This window comes from Bos indicus x Bos taurus, chromosome 10 (assembly GCF_003369695.1).
Source record: "Bos indicus x Bos taurus breed Angus x Brahman F1 hybrid chromosome 10, Bos_hybrid_MaternalHap_v2.0, whole genome shotgun sequence".
Lineage (NCBI taxonomy): Eukaryota > Metazoa > Chordata > Mammalia > Artiodactyla > Bovidae > Bos > Bos indicus x Bos taurus.
The window spans coordinates 9969145-9992700 of NC_040085.1; the positions used below are offsets into that span (position 1 = coordinate 9969145).

Here is a 23556-nt window from a genome sequence, read left to right on the forward strand (position 1 = left end):
AATTACTATAAATTTTGCATATCAGTTTCAAACATTGTAATGCAGTTTCATATGATTATAACTGAGTGCTAGAATTATTAAATATTTTAATTTCATCATCATATTATGTTGCTGTTTTCACTGTCTTAAAACAGTATCTGTATCTATATAGTAGTTACTTGATTTTTCTTTTTTTCAAGAAAAAATTATTATAAAAAAACTGAAAGTAGTATCTTGCTCAGTTAACATTATACTTCAGTCAACAATGTCCAGAAAAATAATTTCTGTGGGAATCAATTTCAGGATTGTTTGTGAATCTTCTCTTTCATAGTCCACAGACATTCTTGTGTCCTTATTTGAATTTTATTTTATTGAGATATCATTTTTGTTGAATATTTCATGTGTGGTTCCTTTAGAAAAGTTCTAGAGATATTTAAAATAATAAATATACATTTTAAATCCCTTTAAAAGTGAAATAGCCAAACCTGTTTTTTGGAGGCTTTTGCTAAACACATCCCATAGCAATATCTGTGGATAGCTCAGGTTCAAAACTAACGTCATTTCCCCAAAAAAGGTGGGATTTGCTCTATTTGAGGACCTTCTGTTGTTTCACTGATTTCTTTGTCATCTTTTTATCTAAGTGTTTAATGACATTTATTTGGCATTCCCATTGCATGCATAAGAGTAGTTTATGGTCAGATTTGATATGTTTCAGCAAGATGTCCCATATTGGGGAAGCTTCAGAGGATGTCATATATAATCTTTGAATTATTTCAAAGCAAGGCATCAGTTGTCATAGTAAGAAATCGAAACCATGTGCTACCATCTCCAGTTCTAAGAATGTTTTTGGATTTGGGGACAAATTCGACCTTGTATTAGTTTTCTCTTGTCACCATAACAAATTACTGTAAATTTGATAGCTTAAAAAGAGGATAGATTATCTTACAGTTCTGTTGGTTAGAAGTCTCACACGGGTCTCACTAGGCTAAAACCAAAGTGTCAGTGGAGGCCTGGTGGGGAGAATCTGTTTTCTTGCCTTTTCCAGCTTCTGGCGACCACCCACATTCCTTGGCTCCCGGCCCACTTCCTCCATCTTCAAAGCCAGCAGTGCTGCAGTTGTCAACCACTCTTCCATAGCCACATCTCCTTTTTCCTCCACTTTTAAGGACCCTCATGATTACATTAGGCCTACCTGGATAGTCCAGATAATCTCCCTATTTTAAGGTCAGCTGATTAGCAACTTGAATGCCACCCATGACCTTAACTCCCCTTTGCCATGTAACCTAACATACTTACAGGTTCTGGCAGTTAGGACACGGACATTCTTGAGAGGACATTGTTTTGCCTATCACAAGCTTGCCCATGGCAGATTTTTAAATCAATGCCTAGAATTTAAAATTGGTTTTCTAGCTCTTAGATCAAAGACTATATATTATACTGATAGAATGTATCATTATACTGTTATTATTATATATATAGTGTATGTTATTATACTGGAGAAATGCTCCACTGTTTCTACTTCATCACTTCTTCTGTAGATCAGCACTCTGTATTATGCCCATCATTCAGTGGGACTTCTCACCCTGGTACACCCTACCTGCACTGAGTAACATTTACTTTTTAAGAATGTACTATATGTCTTTTTTTTTTCACTTTATTGTTCATTAAAGTATTAATATCCTTTGGGTCCTCCATCCTAGATACAATGATCATTTCTTTTCACTACTTTGTTTCCATCTTACATGTTTGGTCAGAAGAAATTTACCATCATTTTATATAAATATGGCATTGAATGTTTGACAAGCATCTTTATTCTTGACCGAATACTGAACACATTTTTTAAAGAACATTGCCCCCAATGTTCTAAATTGACCTTTACCTGTAATTGCTTAATACCGATAATGGTTGGCTATTAATTTGGTCGATTTACAGTTCTAGTAATTGTGCATGGGTTGTGTACCAGTGATGTTTTATGCTCTTTAGGTTGAGAACTTAAGTGTTTTCTTTTATCAGGACCAGCCACGGTCTATTCTGCATGAGACAGTGGCTTGATGTCAGACCCAGTGTCAGGCACCTTGCAGTACTCACTAAATGACAGGTTATACTTGACACAGCAATTTGTGACCTGCTCTCTTCCCTCCCCATTCCCTCCAGGCCTCTGCCCACCACACCTCACCAGATTCCTTGCTGGTGCCTCACTGTCCCCTCCCTGACTTTTCATGCCTCTGCCTTTGGTTTCATCTTAACTTACCTAAAGGGCACCTCCTCTTCTATGATGAACTAGATTCCAGGCAGGGAGGTGACAGCACGATGCTGAGCCAGGAGCCTGGGCTGGAGGCCAGAGATAGCAGTGATGTCTGCATGCCCTGGGAGCATGTTGGAAACGCAGATGCCCCAGCCCCACCTACCACCCTGGTGATCTCAGACACCTGCAGAAGGACAGTGGAGAGGCGCTGGCTTAGAGACTTTGTCACTCAGCCTCACCACTCGCAGTTTGTCTTGGTCAGCTTGAGCTGCCATAGAAAGTAGCACAGACTGGGTGGCTTAAATTTCTGGTGAGTAGAAATTTATTTTCTCACAGTTCTGGAGGCTGGAAGTGCAAGATCAAGGTGCCAGCAGGGTTGGATTTCTCTGAGGTCGCTCTTTAGCTTGCAGAGGGCCACCTTCCTCTGGTGACCTCCCTTGGCCATCCCTCTGCCTGCATATCCCTGGGGCCTCCCTGCATGTCCAGACTTCCTCCTCTTGTGAGGGACACAAATTAGATTAGAGTATCCCTCTTGTTTTGACTTTATCACCTCTTTTTTTCCCCCTTAAATTTTTTTTAAATGAAACAAATATGAATATTTTTAATGATAAAAGGTAAAATTCACAAAAAAGATAGACATCATAAATGATTAGATACCTAACAGCAAAGAAACAGATGCATAAAGCAAAAATCAGAAAAAATATAAGGGAAAAGAAAAAATATATAGTCATAGTGAGACATATTAATAGTTCTCTGAGAATATTTTATCAAGTGTGGAAAAAATAAGAATAGAAGCATCTTGAGTGATGTCATTAATAATTTATATGTGATAGTTTTATATTTATATTAATTTTATATCCTATACAAATGTATTTAAAATTTTATATCTCATACATTGTTATTAGATTTCCATAGGACATTAGAAAAACTGGCTAAATGATAAACCTTACAAAGTTTCAAAAAGTAGAATCCTGGGTTGTTGTTTATTTGTGTGATTCAGTTATATATATACACATATATTATTTTTGAAAATACTTTCAATTATAGGTTATTATAAAATATTGACTATTGTTCCCTGTGCTATACAGTAAACCTTTGTAGCTTGTTGCATATCTATTTTTTTAATTAGAGATCTAGCATTCTATTCATACTAAGTCAAACAAATGGAATCAAAATGCCATAAATGTTTTAGTTAGGATAAAATTCTTAAGTTTTCTAAAAATATATATTATATATATTATTTCTGTATAGTATACAGAAGCTTTTCTACTACACTTGATAAAGACTTGAGAAAGAACATTAAAAAAAAGGAGCTGGAGAAATCGGAAAACATAAACTAAGTGAAATGGGAGACTGAATATGAAATAGAAAAAGTGAAACAAACTAGATAAAAGTAAGAGATCCTCATATAGTCCAGTTGTTTTTAAACATGGCTGCTCATTAGAAACATATCTGGAGCTTTGGAGGAAAAAAAACAATACCTGGGCATTTGTATTTTTTAGAAAATTCGAAGATAATTCTGATATGCATCTGTATTTTAAAAAGTGATTGCAGGTTTTTCTGTTAAATGGTAGTTTTGGTGATACAGAATTATGTTATTTTTCTGTTGAACAATCCTGATACAATGGTATTAAGTGAGTAATAGCTACATAATCACAATAGTAAATGATGTTTATCAGTTTTTACAATCAATAGCCAGGCAAAAAATAAAAAATAATTATAATTGCAAGCATAATAGAAGCATGATTAACCTAACAATGTAAAACAATTACATACACAAGCAGAGTGATGTGGTAAGTGGAAGTGCATATATGCACATTTCATCTGCTCAGCCAGTCCATGTCTTTGGGTTGACGTTTTTAATCCACTTACATTTAAGGTAATTATCAATATGTATGATCCTGTCACCCTGTTTGTTTAACCTATACCCTGAGCACATCATGAGAAATGCTGGGCTGGATGAGTTATAAGCTAGAATCAAGATAGGCAGGAAAAACATCAACAACCTTAGATATGTGGATGATATCACTCTAAGGGCAGAAAGCAAAGAGGAACTAGAGAGCCTCTTGATGAGGGTGAAGAAGGAGAGTGAAAGAGCCAGCTTAAGACTAAATATTAAGGAGGCGGCCCTAAGATGGCAGAGGAATAGGACGGGGAGACCACTTTCTCCCCAAGAAATTCATCAAAAGAACATTTAAATGCTGAGTAAATTCCACAAAACAACTTCTGAATGCCAGCAGAGGACATCAGGCACCCAGAAAAGCAGCCCATTGTCTTCGAAAGGAGATGTTTTATCAATGGTGCTGTATAGATGGAGAAGTCTTGAGGCTACTGTAAAAATAAGACTGAAAACCAGAAGCAGAAGGCTTAACTCCAAATCCTGAGAACACCAGAGAACTCCTGACTCCAGGGAACATTAATTGACAGGAGCTCATCAAATGCCTCCATACCGACACTGAAACCAAGCACCACCCAAGGGCCAACAAGTTCCAGAGCAAGACATACCATGAAAATTCTCCAGCAACACAGGAACAGAGCCCTGAGCTACAATATACAGGCTGCCCAAAGTCACTCCAAACCCATTGACATCTCATAACTCATTACTGGACACTTCATTGCACTCCAGAGAGAGGAAATCTAGGTCCACCCACCAGAACACTAACACAAGCTTCCCTAACCAGGAAACCTTGACAAGCCACACATACAACCCCACCCACAGCAAGGAAACTCCACAAACTGCCAGAATACAGAAAGGCCACCCCAAACACAGCAATATAAACAAATGAAGAGACAGAGGAGTACTCAGCAGGTAAAGGAACAGGATAAATGCCCACCAAACCAAATAAAAGAGGAAGAGATAGGGAATCTACCTGATAAAGAATTCCAAATAATGATAGTGAAAATGATCCAAAATCTTGAAATCAAAATGGAATCAGGATTGAGAGGATGCAAGAAAGGTTTAACAAGGACCTAGAAGAAGTACAAAAGAGTCAGTATATAATGAATAATGCAATAAATGAGATCAAAAACACTCTGGAGGGAACAAATAATAGAATAATGGAGGCAGAAGATAGGATTAGTGAAGTAGAAGATAGAATAGTAGAAATAAATGAATCAGAGCGGAAAAAAGAAAAATGAATTAAAAGAAATGAGGACAATCTCAGAGACCTCCAGGACAATGTTAAATGCCCCAACATTCGAATCATAGGAGTCCCGGAAGAAGAAGACAAAAAGAAAGACCATGAGAAAATACTTGAGGAGATAATAGTTGAAAACTTCCCTAAAATGGGGAAGGAAATAGTCACCCAAGTCCAAGAAACCCAGAGAGTCCCAAACAGGATAAACCCAAGGCAAAACACCCCAAGACACATATTAATCACATTAACAAAGATCAAACACAACAAATATTAAAAGCAGCAAGGGAAAAACAACAAATAACACACAAGGGGATTCCCATAAGGATAACAGCTGATCTTTCAATAGAAACTCTTGAGGCCAGGAGGGAATGGCAGGGCATACTTAAAGTGATGAAAGAAAATAACCTACAGCCCAGATTACTGTACCCAGCAAGGATCTCATTCAAATACAAAGGAGAAATCAAAAGCTTTACAGACAAGCAAAAGCTGAGAGAATTCAGCACCACCAAATCAGCTCTCCAACAAATGCTAAAGGATCTTCTCTAGACAGGAAACACAAAAAGGATGTATAAACTTGAACCCAAAACAATAAAGTAAATGGCAATGGGATCATACTTATCAATAATTACCTTAAATGTAAATGGGTTGAATGCCCCAACAAAAGATAAAGACTGGCTGAATGGATACAAAAACAAGACTCCTATATATGTTTTCTACAAGAGACCCACCTCAAAACAGGGGACACATACAGACTGAAAGTGAAGGGCTGGAAAAAGATATTCCACACAAATAGAGACCAAAAGAAAGCAGGAGTAGCAATACTCATATTGGATAAAATAGACTTTAAAACAAAGGCTGTGAAAAGAGACAAAGAAGGACACTACATAATGATCAAAGAATCAATCCAAGAAGAAGATATAACAATTATAAATATATATGCACCCAACATAGGAGCACCACAATATGTAAGACAAATGCTAACAAGTATGAAAGGGGAAATTAACAATAACACAATAATAGTAGGAGACTTTAATACCCCACTCACACGTATGGATAGATCAACTAAACAGAAAATTAACAAGGAAACACAAACTTTAAACAATACAATAGACCAGTTAGACCTAATTGATATCTACAGGACATTTCACCCCAAAACAATGAATTTCACCTTTTTCTCAAGTGCACATGGAACCTTCTTCAGGATAGACCACATCCTGGGCCATAAATCTAGCCTTCGTAAATTCAAAAAAATTGAAATCATTTCAAGCATCTTTTCTGACCACAATGCAGTAAGATTAGATATCAATTACAGGAGAAAAACTATTAAAAATTCCAACATATGGAGGCTGAACAACATGCTGCTGAATAACCAACAAATCACAGAAGAAATCAAAATATGCACAGAAATGAATGAAAATGAAAACACAACAACCCAAAACCTGCGGGACACTGTAAAAGCAGTGCTAAGGGGAAGGTTCATAGCAATACAGGCTTACCTCAAGAAACAAGAAAAAAGTCAAATAAATAACCTAACTCTACACCTAAAGCAACTAGAAAAGGAAGAAATGAAGAACCCCAGGGTTAGAAGGAAAGAAAGGAAAGAAATCTTTAAAATTTGCATTAGAAATAAATGCAAAAGAAACAAAAGAGACCATAGCAAAAATCAACAAAGCCAAAAGCTGGTTCTTTGAAAGGATGAATAAAATTGACAAACCATTAGCCAGACTCATCAAGAAACAAAGGGAGAAAAATCAAATCAATAAAATTAGAAATGAAAATGGAGAGATCACAATAGACGATACAGAAATACAAAACTCATAAGAGACTATTATCAGCAACTATATGCCAATAAAATGGACAACTTGGAAGAAATGGACAAATTCTTAGAAAAGTACAACTTCCCAAAACTGAACCAGGAAAAAATAGAAAATCTTAACAGACCCATCACAAGCACAGAAATTGAAACTGTAATCAGAAATCTTCCAGCAAACAAAAGCCCAGGTCCAGATGGCTTCACAGCTGAATTCTACCAAAAATTTAGAGAAGAGCTAACACCTATCCTACTCAAACTCTTCCAGAAAATTGGAGAGGAAGGTAAACTTCAAAACTCATTCTATGAGGCCACCATCACCCTAATACCAAAACCTGACAAAGATGCCACAAAAAAAGAAAACTACAGGCCAATATCACTGATGAACATAGATGCAAAAATCCTTAACAAAATTCTAGCAATCAGAATCCAACAACACATTAAAAAGGTCATACACCATGACCAAGTGGGCTTTATCCCAGGGATGCAAGGATTCTTCAATATCTGCAAATCAATCAATGTAATACATTACATTAACAAATTGAAAAATAAAAGCCTTATGATCATTTCAATAGATGCAGAGAAAGCCATTGACAAAATTCAACATCCATTTATGATAAAAACTCTCCAGAAAGCAGGAATAGAAGGAACATACCTCAACATAATAAAAGCTATATATGACAAACCCACAGTAAACATTATCCTCAATGGTAAAAAATTGAAAGCATTTCCCCTAAAGTCAGGAACAAGACACGGGTGCCCACTTTCACCACTACTATTCAACATAGTTTTGGAAGTTTTAGCCACAGCAATCAGAGCAGAAAAAGAAATAAAAGGAATCCAAATTGGAAAAGAAGAAGTAAACTCTTACTGTTTGCAGATGACATGATCCTCTACATAGAAAACCCTAAAGACTCCACCAAAAAATTACTAGAACTAATCAATGACTATAGTAAAGTTGCAGGATATAAAATCAACACACAGAAATCCCTTGCATTCCTATATACTAATAATGAGAAAATAGAGAAATTAAGGAAACAATTCCATACACCATTGCAACGAAAAAAATAAAATACTTAGGAATATATCTACCTAAAGAAACTAAAGACCTATATATAGAAAACTATAAAACACTGGTGAAAGAAATCAAAGAGGACACTAATAGATGGAGAAATATACCAAGTTCACAGATCAGAAGAATCAATATAGTAAAAATGAGTATACTCCCCAAAGCAATCTATAGATTCAGTGCAATCCCTATCAAGCTGCTGCTGCTGCTGCTAAGTCACTTCAGTCGTGTCCGACTCTGTGTGACCCCATAGACGGCAGCCCACCAGGCTCCCCCGTCCCTGGGATTCTCCAGGCAAGAACACTGGAGTGGGTTGCCATTTCCTTCTCCAATGCATGAAAGTGAAAAGTGAAAGTGAAGTCGCTCAGTCGTGTCCGACTCTTAGTGACCCCATGGACTGCAGCCTACCAGGCTCCTCCATCCATGGGATTTTCCAGGCAAGAGTACTGGAGAGGGGTGCCATCACCTTCTCCGCCCTATCAAGCTACCAACGGTATTTTTCACAGAGCTAGAACAAATAATTTCACAATTTGTATGGAAATAAAAAAAACCTCGAATAGCCAAAGCAATCTTGAGAAAGAAGAATGGAACTGGAGGAATCAACCTGCCTGACTTCAGGCTCTACTACAAAGCCACAGTCATCAAGACAGTATGGTACTGGCACAAAGACAGAAATATAGATCAATGGAACAAAATAGAAAGCCCAGCGATAAATCCACGCACCTATGGACACCTTATCTTTGACAAAGCAGGCAAGAATATACAATGGAGAAAAGACAATCTCTTTAACAAGTGGTACTGGGAAAACTGGTCAACCACTTGTAAAAGAATGAAACTAGAACACTTTTTAACACCATACACAAAAATAAACTCAAAATGGATTAAAAATCTAAATGTAAGACCAGAAACTATAAAACTCCTAGAGGAGAACATAGGCAAAACACTCTCTGACATACATCACAGCAGGATCCTCTATGACCCACCTCCCAGAATATTGGAAATAAAAGCAAAAATAAACAAATGGGACCTAATTAAAATTAAAAGCTTCTGGACAACAAAGGAAACTCTAAGCAAGGTGAAAAGACAGCCTTCAGAATGGGAGAAAATAATAGCAAATGAAGCAACTGACAAAGAACTAGTCTCAAAAATATACAAGCAACTCCTGCAGCTCAACTCCAGAAAAATAAATGACCCAATCAAAAAATGGGCCAAAGAACTAAACAGACATTTCTCCAAAGAAGACATACAGATGGCTAACAAACACATGAAAAGATGCTCAACATCACTCATTATCAGAGAAATGCAAATCAAAACCACAATGAAGTACCATTTCACACCAGTAAGAATGGCTGCGATCCAAAAGTCTACAAACAATAAATGCTGGAGAGGCTGTGGAGAAAAGGGAACCCTCTTACACTGTTGGTGGGAATGCAAACTAGTACAGCCACTATGGAGAACAGTGTGGAGATGCCTTAAAAAACTGGAAATAGAACTGCCTTATGACCCAGCAATCCCACTGCTGGGCATACACACTGAGGAAACCAGAATTGAAAGAGACACGTGTACCCCAATGTTCATCGCAGCACTGTTTATAATAGCCAGGACATGGAAGCAACCTAGATGTCCATCAGCAGATGAATGGATAAGAAAGCAGTGGTACATATACATAATGGAGTATTACTCAGCCATTAAAAAGAATACATTTGAATCAGTTCTAATGAGGTGGATGAAACTGGAGCCTATTATACAGAGTGAAGTAAGCCAGAAAGAAAAACACCAATACACTATACTAACGCATATATGTGGAATTTAGAAAGATGGTAACAATAACCCTGTATGCAAGACAGCAAAAGAGACACAGATGTATAGAACAGTCTTTTGGACTCTGGGAGGGGGCATGATTTGGGGGAACGGCATTGAAACATGTATAATATCATATATGAAATGAATTGCCAGTCCAGGTTTGATGCATGATACAGGATGCTTGGGGCTGGTGCACTGGGATGACCCAGAGGGATGGTATGTGGAGGGAGGTGGGAAGGGGGTTCAGGATGGGGAACACGTGTAAACCCGTGGCGGATTCATGTTGATGTATGGCAAAACCAATACAATATTGTAAAGTAATTAGCCTCCAATTAAAATAAATATATTTATATTTAAAAAAAGAAAAAGAAAAAAAGTAAATATTAAAAAAACTAAGATCATGGTATCTGGCCCCATTACTTCATGGCAAATAGAAGGGGACAAGGTGGAAGTGGTGACAGATTTCCTCTTCTTGGGCTCTAAAATCACTGCAGATGGTGACTGTAGCCATGAAATCAGAAGACGATTGCTTCTTGGCAGGAAAGCGATGACAAACTTAGTGTGTTGAAAAGCAGAGACATCACTCTGTCAACAAAGGTCCATGTAGTCAAGGCTATGGTCTTCCCAGTGGTCACATAACGGTTGGGAGAGCTGGACCATAAAGAAGGCAGAGTGCCCAAGAATCGATGCCTTCGAACTGTAGTGCTGGAGAAGATTCCTGAAAGTCTCTTGGACAGCAAGGAGATCAAACCAGTCAATCTTAATGAAAATCAACCTTGAATAATCACTGGAAGGACTGGTGCTGAAGCTAAAGCTCCAGTATTTTGATCATCTGATGGGAACAGACTCATTGGAAAAGTCCCTGATGCTGGGAAAGATGGAGGGCAAAAGGAGAAGAAGGCATCAGAGGATGAGATGGCTGGATGGCATCTCCGATGCAATGAACATACACTTGGGCAAGCTTCGGGAGATGGTGAGGGACAGGGAGACCTGGCGTGCTGCAGTCCATGGGGTCGCAAAGAGTCAGACACGACTGGGTGACTGAGCAACAACAACAGCGACATGGTCCTATTACCGTTTTCTTAATTGTTTGGGGTATTTTCTATAGATGGGTCTTTTCCTTCTCTTGTTTTCTATCTAGAGAAGTTCCTTTAGCATTCGTTGTAAAGCTGGTTTGATGATGCTGAATTCTCTTATCTTTTGCTTGTCTGGAAAGCTTTTGATCACCTCATAATCACCTCTTTTAAAACTATCCCCATGGAACTTTCATGGCGGTCCAGCAGGTTAAGAATCCGCCTTGCTATGCAGGGACACGGGTTTGATACCTGGTGGGGAGGGAACTAGATCCCACATGCCACAGATAAGTTTGTATTCTGCAACTAAGACCTGGTACAGCCAAATAAATAAAAATAAATAAGTATTTAAAAACACTGTCTCCAAATACAGTTACATTCTGAGGTGCTAGAGGTTAGGGCTTCAATATATGAATTTTGTTGTTGTTATTGCTCAGTCACCCAGTCGTGTCTGACTCTTTGCGACCCCATGGACTGCAGCACACCAGGCCTCCCTGTCCCTCATCATCTCCTGAAACTTGCTCAAGTTCGTGTTCATTGCATTGGAGCAGCCATCCAGCCGTCTCATCCTCTGATGCCCTCTTCTCCTTCTGCCCTCCATCTTTCCCAGCATCAAGGACTTTTCTAATGAGTCATCTATTCCCATCAGATGACCAAAATACTGGAGCTTCAGCTTCAGCATCAGTCCTTCCAGTGACTATTCAGAGTCTATTTCCATTAAGATTGACTGGTTTGATCCCCTTGCCGTCCAGGGGACTTTCAGGAGTCTTCTCCAGCACTACAGTTCAAAGGCATCAATTCTTTGGCACTCTGCCTTCTTTATGGTCCAGCTATCACAACCGTACGTGACCACTGGGAAGACCATAGCCTTAACTATATGGACCTTTGTCGACAGAGTAATATTTCTGCTTTTCAACACACTGTCTAGTGTTATGGGAGATACAGTTCAGAACAATAACACTTTAAAGAGAAACAACTAAGGTTCAGAGAAGTGTGTGACTGTCCACAATCACACTGCAGGCTGAGAGGGGAAAGCTTCATCTGCAGTGAGTCCTCCAGAGTGGCAGGGAGGATCATGTGAAAGACCAGGACACAAGGTCTAATGTCTCAGCTTTGCCCCCACTAATTCTGGGATCTTGATTAAATGCCTTCACCTCCCTGGACCTTAGTTTCCTTTTCTGTGAAATGGGGACAGGAAAAAACTGTCCCTCACTAGGCCATGAGGATTCAGTGAGATCTAGACGAAAAATTCAGATTACCACACAGAGGCCTGTGGCCTGATAACCCCACTCTGGCAGCTTCTCCGCTTTGCCATCAAAATCCACTCTTATTTACCGCTAGCCAGGTTTGATTATTTTCCCCAGGTGATTTGCAGTTTAATAGCTGGAAACACCAAGGGTTTGAAATAGTCACAGTGGAATTTCAGGCATCAGCTGGCAGGTGCACAGGGCCTTTCTTGGAAGCCCAATGTGTGGCAGGCACTAAGCGGAAAACCCACTGACGTGCCCTTCCACCTGGCTGCCTGGGGGTTCTCACTCCTAAATTATAGGCTGCACACAATTTGATTTCATTTCACTCTAAATTGGTTGGCCTGCAACCAGGGAGGCAAGGTGGAGTCGAATCAATTCTGCTGTGCAAATAAGCCAGTGTCTGCTAACTCGGGGCTGCTTAGAAATGAGGCCCATTACAGAGCATTAAGGCAATGACTGTGGTTTGCCTTTGGGGGTCAAACTAGGCACGAATGCAAAATTGTTTTCAAATGTTTTGTTGTTCAGATTTATGTAGCATGTAAATCCTAGGGACAGAGGAGCCTTGTGGGCTACAGTCCATGGGCTCACAAGAGTTAGATGTGACTTTCTGATATCTGTTCTGTGAGGATCTACTCTATGCAAAGTGCTTTGCTGAGGCTGGAGCCAGATTATGGAGAGAACTTGTCTCCCTGTGCTTGGAGGGGTTCAGAGCTGGAGTGGACCTAACAGCGCCACCTAGTGGGTGGAAGGTCAAATTGGGGAGGCAGAGGCAGGTTGTTCAGTCACTCAGTTGTGTCCAACTCTTTGAGACTCCGTGGACTGCAGCACTCCAGGCTTACTTGTCCTTCACCATCTCCTGGAGTCTGCTCAAACTCATGTCCATTGAGTCGGTGATGCCATCCAACCATCTCATTCTCTGTCGTCCCCTTCTTTTCCTGCCCCCACTCTTTCCCAGCATCACTGTCTTTTCCAAGGAGTCAGATCTTTGCATGATGGTGGCCAAAGTATTGGAGCTTCAGCATCAGTCCTTCCAATGAGTATTTAGGACTGATTTTCTTTAGGATTAACTGGTTTAATCTCCTTGCAGTCCAAGGGACTCTCAAGAGTCTTCTCCAGCACCATAGTTCGAAAGCATCAGTTCTTCAACACTCAGCCTTTTTATGGTCCAACTCTTACATCCGTACATGACTCCTGGAAAAACCATAGCTTTCATTATATGGACCTATGTCAGCAAAGTAATGGCTCTGCTTTTCAATACACTGTCTAGGTTTGTCACAGCTTTTCTTCCAAGGAGCAAGCATCTTTTAATTTCATGGCTGCAGTCATCATCTGCAATGATTTGGGAGCCCAGAAAATAAAGTCTCTCGTTGTTTCCATTGTTTCCCTATCTATTTGCCATGAAGTGATCGGACCAGATGCCATGATCTTAGTTTTTTGACTGTTGAGTTTTAAGGCAGCTTTTATGCTCTCCTCTTTCACCTTCATCAAGAGGCTCTTTAGTTCCTCTTTGCTTTCTGCCATAAGGGTGATATCATTGGCATATCTGAGGTTGTTGATATTTCTCCCAGCAATCCTGATTCCAGCTTGTGCTTTATCCAGCCTGGTATTTCGCATGATCTACTTTGCATAGAAGGTAAAATAAGCAGGGTAACAACATATACAGCCTTGATGTACTCCTTTCCCAGTTTGGAACCGGTCCATTGTTCTATGTCCGGTTCTAACTGTTGCTTATTGACCTGCATACAGGTTTCTCAGGAGGCAGGTAAGGTGGTCTAATATCCTCATCTCTTTAAGCATTTTCCATAGTTTATTATGACCAGTCAAAGGCTTTAGCATAGTCAGTGAAGCAGAAGTAGATGTTTTTCTGGAATTCTCTTGCTTTTTCTGTGATCCAATGGATCATGCCAATGGATGTCAGCAATTTGATCTCTGGTTCCTCTGCCTTTTCTAAATCCAGCTTGAACATCTGGACATTCTCGGTTCACATACTGTTAGCTTGAAGTATTTTGAGCACTACCTTGCTAGCTTGTGAAATGAGTGCAATTGTGTAGTAGTTTGAACTTTCTTTGGCATTGCCCTTCTTTGCAATTGGAATGAAAACTGATCTTTTCCAGTCCTGTGGCCACTGCTGAGTTTTCCAAATTTGCTGACATATTGAGTGCAGCACTTTCACAGCATCATCTTTTAGGATTTGAAATTGCTCAGGTGGAATTCCATCGCCTCCACTAGCTTTGTTCGTAGTGGTGCTTCCTAAGGCCCACTTGACTTTGCATTCCAGAATGTCTGGCTGTAGGTGAGTGATGACACCATTGTGATTATCTGGGTCATTAAGATCTTTTCTGTATAGTTCTTCTGTGTATTCTCGTGACCTTTTCTTAATATCTTCTGCTTCTGTTAGGTCCATACCATTTCTGTCTTTTATTGTGCCCATCTTTGCGTGAAATGTTCCCTTGGTATCTCTAATTTTCTTGAAGAGATCTCTAGTCTTTTTCATTCTATTGTTTTCCTCTATTTCTTCTCACTGTTCACTTAGGAAGGCTTTCTTATCTCTCCTTGCTATTCTTTTTAACTCTGCGTTCAGAAGGGCAGGTCAGATGTTGCTGTTTTTTGACAGAGTGGCTCCCTTCCTTTCTTTTTTTCATCCTGTATCCATTTGGACTTCTTTTTTTCTTTTCTTGAGATCTGCTTTCAATCCCACCCCTGTGGTGTGGTTAATGGGCTTTTCATCCATGTATGGTTACATGAATGGTAAGAGGGAAGCAGGCTTTTTTCCTTTTCTTTTTTAAAAATTGCAGTGTAGTTGATTTGCTGTGTTGCACTAATCTCTGCTATACAGCAAAGTGACTCAGCTATACACATTTATGCATTTTTTATATTCTTTTCCATTATGGTTTATCCCAGGAGATTATAGTTCTCTGTCCTATACAGTAGGACCTTGTTTATCCATTCTAAATGTAATAATTTGTAACCACCAACCCCAGATTCCCAGTCCATCCCTCTCCCCATCCCTTCCCCTTTGCAACCACAAGTCTGTTCCTGTCTGTGAGTCAGTTGTGTCATAGTTTAGATTTCACATATTAGTGATATCACATGGTATTTACCTTTCTCCTTCTGACTTCTCACTCAGTATGGTAGTCTCTGGTTCTGGCATTATTTTGTTCTTTCTTATGGCTGAGTGATACTCCATTGTGTGTCTGTGCCACATCTTCTTTATCTGCTCTCCATTCATCTGCCAGTGGACATGTAGCTTGTCTCCATGTTTTGGCTTTTATGAGTAGTGGGAAGCAGGTTCTTTTAATCTGGGCCTAATCCTAGCCTTGCTGTAAGGCATCTTCTCCAGGTCTGGGGCCAGATGCTTAAATGCGGTCAAGTTGTCCAGTGTGTGAATTTCCCAGCCCCTCTGTTCCTCTCTGGCTTTTGACTCCGTCAGCATCCTCTCTTGCCTCCTAGAATGCAGGGTCCAAAGAGAGAAGGACAATAGTGTACCCTGAGTCACTGTGGACAAAGTATAGGTGACCTCCCCTCTGGGTCTCGTAGCCACCGTCCAGCTGCAGCCATCACTGTGTCTAAGCTGTCCCGCAGACCTGCCTTGCTTCCTCCCCCTCTGGGTCTTGTAGCCACCGTCCAGCTGCAGCCATCACTGTGTCTAAGCTGTCCTGCAGACCTGCCTTGCTTCCTCCGCCTCTGGGTCTCGTAGCCACCATCCAGCTGCAGCCATCACTGTGTCTAAGCTGTCTCGCAGACCTGCCTTGCTTCCTCCCCGTGCGCCATCCCCGCTTGCCCAAGGTTCCGCAGGCCCCTTGTCTTAAGATCTCCTGCTGTGTGAGATCTGCTAAACTTACTCATATGAAGGAGTGAGTAATGAGTATCAATTGCTCCTTTCTGGAGCCCTTGTATTTCAACAAGCGGCCAATGCTTTAATAAAAAAAAAAAAAAATTAAGGAAGAAAGCAAGAAACATGAGAAGTAGAATGGTAGACCCATAGTTTCTGTTGGGGGCGTTCCACGCCCACCACGCGGGCGCCATCCCCACATGGATCAAAGGCTGAGGCCATTGGCCCATTTGCCTCCTTGTCAGCATGGAAATCACCAGATGGCCAACACTGAAATCAGATTGATTATATTCTTTACAGCCAAATATGGAGAAGCTCTATGCTGCTGCTGCTGCTAAGTCACTTCAGTCACGTCCAACTCTGTGCAACCCCATAGATGGCAGCCCACCAGGCTCCCCCGTCCCTGGGATTCTCCAGGCAAGAATACTGGAGTGGGTTGCCATTGCCTTCTCCCAGAGAAGCTCTATACAGTCAGCAAAAACAAGCCTGGGAGCTGACTGTGGCTCAGATCATGAACTCCTTATTGCCAAATTCAGACTGAAACTGAAGAAAGTGGGGAAAACCACTAGACCGTTCAGGTATGACCTAAATCAAATCCCTTATGACTATACAGTGGAAGTGAGAAATAGATTTAAGGACTAGATCTGATAGACAGAGTGCCTGATGAACTATGGTCGGAGGTTCGTAACACTGTACAGGAGACAGGGACCAAGACCATCCCCAAGAAAAAGAAATGCAAAAAAGCAACATGGCTGTCTGGGGAGGCCTTACAAACAGCTGTGAAAAGAAGAGAAGCAAAAAGCAACGGAAAAAAGGAAAGATATACCTATTTGAATGCAGAGTTCCAAAGGATAGCAAGGAGAGATAACAAAGCTTTCCTCAGTGATCAGTGCAAAGAAATAGAGGAAAACAATAGAATGGGAAAGACTGGAGACCTCTTCAAGAAAATAAGAGACACCAAGGGAACATTTCATGCAAAGATGGTCTCAATAAAGGACAGAAATGGTAGGGACCTAACAGAAGCAGAAGATATTAAGAAGAGGTGACAAGAATACACAGAACTGTACAAAAAAAGATCTTCACGATGGTGTGATCACTCACCTAGAGCCAGACATCCTGGCATGTGAAGTCAAATGGGCCTTAGGAAGCCTCACTACAAACAAAGCTAGTGGAGGTGATGGAATTCCAGCTGAGCAATTTCAAATCCTAAAAGATGATGCTGTGAAAGTGCTGCACTCAATATGTCAGCAAATTTGGAAAACTCAGCAGTGGCCACAGGACTGGAAAAGATCAGTTTTCATTCCAATTGCAAAGAAGGGCAATGCCAAAGAATGCTCAAAATACCTCACAATTGCACTCATCTCACATGCTAGTAAAGTAATGCTCAAAATTCTCCAAGCCAGTTTTCAGCAATACGTGAACTGTGAACTTCCAGATGTTTAAGCTGGTTTTCGAAAAGGCAGAGGAACCAGAGATCAAATTGCCAACATCCACTGGATCATGGAAAAAGCAAGAGAGTTCCAGAAAAACATCTATTTCTGCTTTATTGACTATGCCAAAGCCTTTGACGGTGTGGATCACAATAAACTGTGGAAAATTCTTCCAGAGATGGGAATACGAAACCACCTGACCTGCCTCTTGAGAAATCTGTATGTAGGTCAGGAAGCAACAGTTAGAACTGGACATGGAACAGACTGGTTCCAAATAGGAAAAGGAGTACATCAAGGCTGTACATTGTCACCCTGCTTATTTAAGTTATATGCAGAGTACATCATGAGAAATGCTGGGCTGGAAGAAACACAAGCTGGAATCAAGATTGCCGGGAGAAATATCAATAACCTCAGATATGCAGATGACACTACCCGCATGGCAGAAAGTGAAGAACTAAAGAGCCTCTTGATGAAAGTGAAATAGGAGAGTGAAAAGGTTGGTTAAAGCTCAACATTCAGAAAACGAAGATCATGGCATCTGGTCCTATCACTTCATGGGAAATAGATGGGGCAACAGTGGAAACAGTGTCAGACTTTATTTTTCTGGGCTCCAAACTCACTGCAGATGGTGACTGCAGCCATGAAATTAAAAGACGCTTACTCCTTGGAAGGAAAGTTATGACCAACCTAGATAGCATATTCAAAAGCAGAGACATTACTAACAAAGGTCCATCTTGTCAAGGCTATGGTTTTTCCAGTAGTCATGTATGGATGTGAGAGTTGGACTATGAAGAAAGCTGAGCGCCAAAGAATTGATGCTTTTGAACTGTGGTGCTGGAGAAGACTCTTGAGAGTCCCTTGGGCTGTAAGGAGATCCAAGCAGTCCATCCTAAAGGAGATCAGTCCTGAGTGTTCACTGGAAGGACTGATAGTTAAGCTGAAACTCCAATACTCTGGCCACCTGAAGCGAAGAGCTGACTCATTTGAAAAGACCCTGATGCTGGGAAAGATTGAAGGGAGGAGGAGAAGGGGACAGCAGAGGATGAGATGGTTGGATGGCATCACTGACTCGATGGAGATGAGTTTGAGTAGACTCCGGGAGTTGGTGACGGACAGGGAGGCCTGGCATGCTGTGGTCCATGGGGTCATGAAGAGTCAGACACAACTGAGCAACTGAACTGAACTGAACTGAACAGCAGCCCTGGTGGGCAGACCGCTGCAAGCTGAGACTCCTGCTGCCCATTAGAGAAGGCTGTCCACTGTAATCTGGGAATGTCGGCAGAAACCACGGTGAATCAAAACCTAAAGTTTTTGACTTTAGCTAATCAAAAAATAAGCTAAAACCCAAGCCTAATTCAAACAGTACTTCTTCACTGGACCTTGAACCAACTTCGTTTGTCCCCTCTCCCTAGTTGACCAGTTTCACCCAGAAGTGAACCAAGATGGGAATGCCCTCGCCATCTGGTAAGCTAATGTCACCCATTTCATAGATGAGGACACTGAACGCTGAGAGCTGTGGCCCAGCTTAAAGTCATTTAGCACCTCACTGGCCCAGATTCGACTCTTTACGGATATCTCCCTGCTTTCTCCACTCCTCCAAGAGACCACTTGACTCAGAATCTCAAGAGGTAGTGTAGGTTATGATACATTGTTTGTTCTTGTATTTTTTAAAAAATTCTTTATTATTTTTTAAGCCATTTTGGAAAATAGAAGTATAGTTGATTTACAGCGTTGTCGTGTTTCAGGTGTATAGCAAATTGTATAAGCAAGTATAAAGCAAAGGTATACAACAGAGTATAAAGCAAGGTGTGCACTTTACTGTACACCTGAAACATACATCTATATTTACATACATGTGTATTCTTTTCCATATTCTTTTCCACTATAGGTCATTACAAGTATTGTATATTTTTGAATCAAAGTTCTCTCTTAAACTAAGAAGTTGGTAACCCAGATGGGAAATCAATATCTAGGTTGGAATTCTCCCAGCCTTCCATTCCTCCCACAGCCCTAGAAAACCAGATGGAAACCTTTAAAATTTATCATGACTTGATTTACAGTTGGTTCAGTTCAGTTGCTCAGTTATGTCTGACTCTTTGAGACCCCGTGAACTGCAGCACATCAGGTCTCCCTGTTCATCACCAACTCCCGGAGTCAACTCAAACTCATCTCCATTGAGTCGGTGATGCCATCGAACCATCTCATTCTCTGTTGTCCCCTTCTCTTCCTGCCTTCAATGTTTCCCCGTATCAGGGTCTTTTCAAATGAGTCAATTCTTTGCATCAGGTGGCTAAAGTATTGGAGTTTCAGCTTCAGCATCAGTCCTTCCAGTGAATATTCAGGACTGATTTCCTTTAGGATGGACTGGTTGGATCTCCTTGCAGTCCAAGAGATTCTCAAGAGGCTTCTCCAACACCACAGTTCAAAAGCATCAATTCTTTGGTACTCAGCCTTCTTTATAGTCCAACTCTTACATCCATACATGACCACTGGAAAAACCATAGCCTTGACTAGACGGACCTTTGTTGGCAAAGTAATGTCTCTACTTTTTAATATGCTGTCTAGGTTGGTCATATAAATGATTTACATTCAGTCAGTTCAGTTCAGTCGCTCAGTCGTGTCTGACTCTTTGCGACCCCATGAATGGCAGCACTCCAGGCCTCCCTGTCCATCACCAATTCCTGGAGTTTACCCAAACTCATGTCCATCGAGTCAGTGATGCAATCCAGCCATCTCATCCTCTGTCGTCCCCTTCTCATCCTGCCCCGAATCCCTCCCAGCATCAGGGTATTTTCCAATGAGTCAACTCTTCACATGAGGTGGCCAAAGTACTGGAGTTTCAGCTTTAGCATCATTCCTTCCAAAGAAATCCCAGGGCTGATCTCCTTTAGAATGGACTGGTTGGATCTCCTTGCAGTCCAAGGGACTCTCAAGAGTCTTCTCCAACACCACAGTTCAAAAGCATCAATTCTTCGGCACTTAGCTTTCTTCACAGTCCAACTCTCACATCCATACATGACCACAGGAAAAACCATAGCCTTGACTAGACAGACCTTTGTTGGCAAAGTAATGTCTCTGCTTTTGAATATGCTATCTAGGTGGGTCATAACTTTCCTTCCAAGGAGTAAGCATCTTTTAATTTCACAGCTGCAGTCACCATCTGCAGTGATTTTGGAGCCCAAAAACATAAAGTCTGACACTGTTTCCCCATATATTTGCCATGAAGTGATGGGACCGGATGCCATGACCTTCGTTTTCTGAATGTTGAGCTTTAAGCCAACTTTTTCACTCTCCTCTTTCACTTTCATCAAGAGGCTTTTGAGTTCCTCTTCACTTTCTGCCATAAGGGTGGTGTCATCTGCATATCTGAGATTATTGATATTTCTCCCAGCAATCTTGATTCCAGCTTGTGCTTCTTCCAGCCCAGCATTTCTCATGATGTACTCTGCATATAAGTTAAATAAGCAGGGTGACAATATACAGCCTTGACATACTCCTTTTCCTATTTAGAACCAGTCTGTTGTTCCATGTCCAGTTCTAATTGTTGCTTCCTGACCTGCATACAGATTTCTCAAGAGGCAGGTCAGGTGGTCTGGTATTCCCATCTCTTGAAGAATTTTCCACAGTTTATTGTGATCCACACAGTCAAAGGCTTTGGCATAGTCAATAAAGCAGAAATAGATGTTTTTCTGGAACTCTCTTGCTTTTTCCATGATCCAGCGGATGTTGGCAATTTGATCTCTGGTTTCTCTGCCTTTTCTAATGATTACTAATATTATTATTATTTTTCTTAATTAATCTACTCATTTTTATTTACCTTTCAAGGATTATAGCAACATTCAGCTAAATCAATGGTTCTTAACTAGGGGAGGTTTTGCCCCAGGGGACATGGCAAGTTTGGGAGATATGTTTGGTTGTCACAGCTTGGAAGGGGGGTGTGGTGGGTGCTCTTGGCATCTCATAGGGAGAGGCCACAGATACTACTGACAATGCATATGACAGCACCCCGCAACAACAAAGAATTGGCCCCAAATGTCAGCACTGTCAAGACTGAGAAACCCTGATCTGATCACACCCTGATCTGATAACGCAAATCCTGCTACTTCAACAAATGAAGTGCTTTCCTTTCCCATGTTCCCCCAGCCTCCATCCCACCATGTGCACTTAAATTGCTGTAGTTCTTAGCATCATGGCAGGCATACAGTTGACATTCCACTTTTGTTTCACTTAATGTTACATCCTGAGCTTTTGTTCCTCATGCCTCATCATCTTCACAATTACCTTTTTTTTTTTTCTTATTAATTTATTTACTTATTTTGGGCTTCGTCAGGTCTCAGTTGCGGCACACAAGCTTCTTTCTAGTCATGGTGCTGGCTCCAGAGCAGTGGGCTCTGTAGTAGCAGAACACGGGCGTAGTTGCACCTCAGCGTGTGGTGGTAAAGACCCCACCTGCCAGTGCAGGAGACATAAGAGATGCGGGTTTGATCCCTGGTTCGGGAGTATCCCCTGGAGGAGAGCTTGGTAACCCACTCCAGTATTCTTGCCTGGAGAATCCCATGGACACAGGATCTTGGTGGGCTATGGTTTGTAGGGTCACACAGAGTCAGACACGACAAGTGACTTTAGCAGGCATGTGGGATCTTAGTTCCCTGACCAGGAATTGAACCCGTATCCCCTGCAATGGAAGACGGATTGTTAACTACTAGACTGCCAGGGAAGGCCTCACAATTACCATTTTAAATGGCTGTAATGCAGTCCTCCAAGCAGGTTGACACCCCGTATTTTATCTGGCCAGTCCAAGTTTCTCATCCAGGGTGAGGTGGTTGCCAAGAGCCTTGCCAGGTGGGCTGCCTGAGGCAGGGGGTGTTTGTGTGGGCCTTCTCCTCCACCTGCAGCCCAGGCTGATGCCATCATAGTCTTCATCAAAAGGCCTTTGTGAAGCGCTCTGGTGAATGTACCCTGGGCCCCGGGGGGATCTCCTGCAGAGATCATCCCACTAGCCCCTGACATGCAGGGCTTGTCGGCTCGGACAGGCAGCATATATGTCAACCATCCGAAGACCAGGCTGTAGGCCCCAGCCAGAGGGTGCAAAACCAGATTCTTAAGCAACATTCATGACAGAAGTAAGTGCCTCTGGGAATGGACAGACAGGCTGGATTCCCAGAGGAAGTCGGGGCCTTGAATCTGCTCCTCCAGCTGACTGCAGGCTCCTGGGAGGACACGAGATTTTGGAAACCATGGGAAGGAAGCGGGAAGCCGCGTGACAGATCAAGGACCCGGGGTCAGGTGTTCCAGGCTCCAGTGGACAAGTGCCCAGCCTGGGAGAAAGGTGGATGCTACCAGGGACGTTCCCCTGAGACCTTCCGGCCACCTTCTTGTGTAACCTCAGCGTCCCTTTCTCCTCCCCCTGCAGGTGTTCCATGAACAGGGCATCCTCTTCGGCTACCGACACCCACAGAGTTCCGCCACTGCCTGCCTCCTCAGCCTTTTTCAAATGACCAATGAGACCCTCAACATCTGGACGCACTTGCTGCCCTTCTGGTACCTCCTGGCCCCCTGGTCCAGCTGTTTCACGCAGAGCCTGGGAACCGGGGCTTCATTAAACACAGCTGGGGTGGGGCAAGCTGAGGTTCTGTGCTGGAATGTGGGCGACTCCCGCCGTGGTGCGAGTGTGGAGCCGGAGGTTGTGGGTGAGCTCTAGGGCATGGATTGCCATAGAATTTGAGGGGCTCCTGCAACTCCCCAGTCTTTCCCTGCTCCCTGCTTCAGGGCCTGATTTGAGAGCATTGTCTTATTCAGTCTGGGTCTTCTAGAAGCCCTGGCTGACACTCCCTAGCTTGAACAAGTCACCTCTCTGGGCTTTGCATGTTCCCATCTGCAGAGCAGGAGCGATAGGCACCACTTTTCCCAGGGTTGCCCCGAGGATTA

At 41.7% G+C, this 23556-nt stretch overlaps 1 protein-coding gene across 2 annotated transcripts in view; it reads left to right on the plus strand.

The window, feature by feature from the left end:
* PAQR5 (progestin and adipoQ receptor family member 5) overlaps positions 1 to 23556 on the plus strand; it is a 98563-nt gene that overhangs the window by 53609 nt on the left and 21398 nt on the right. For both annotated transcript variants that reach the window (XM_027553081.1, XM_027553080.1), the window contains exon 3: positions 23042 to 23169. In XM_027553081.1, coding sequence (XP_027408882.1) covers positions 23042 to 23169 — 128 coding nt within the window. The remainder of the gene's footprint in view (positions 1 to 23041; positions 23170 to 23556) is intronic.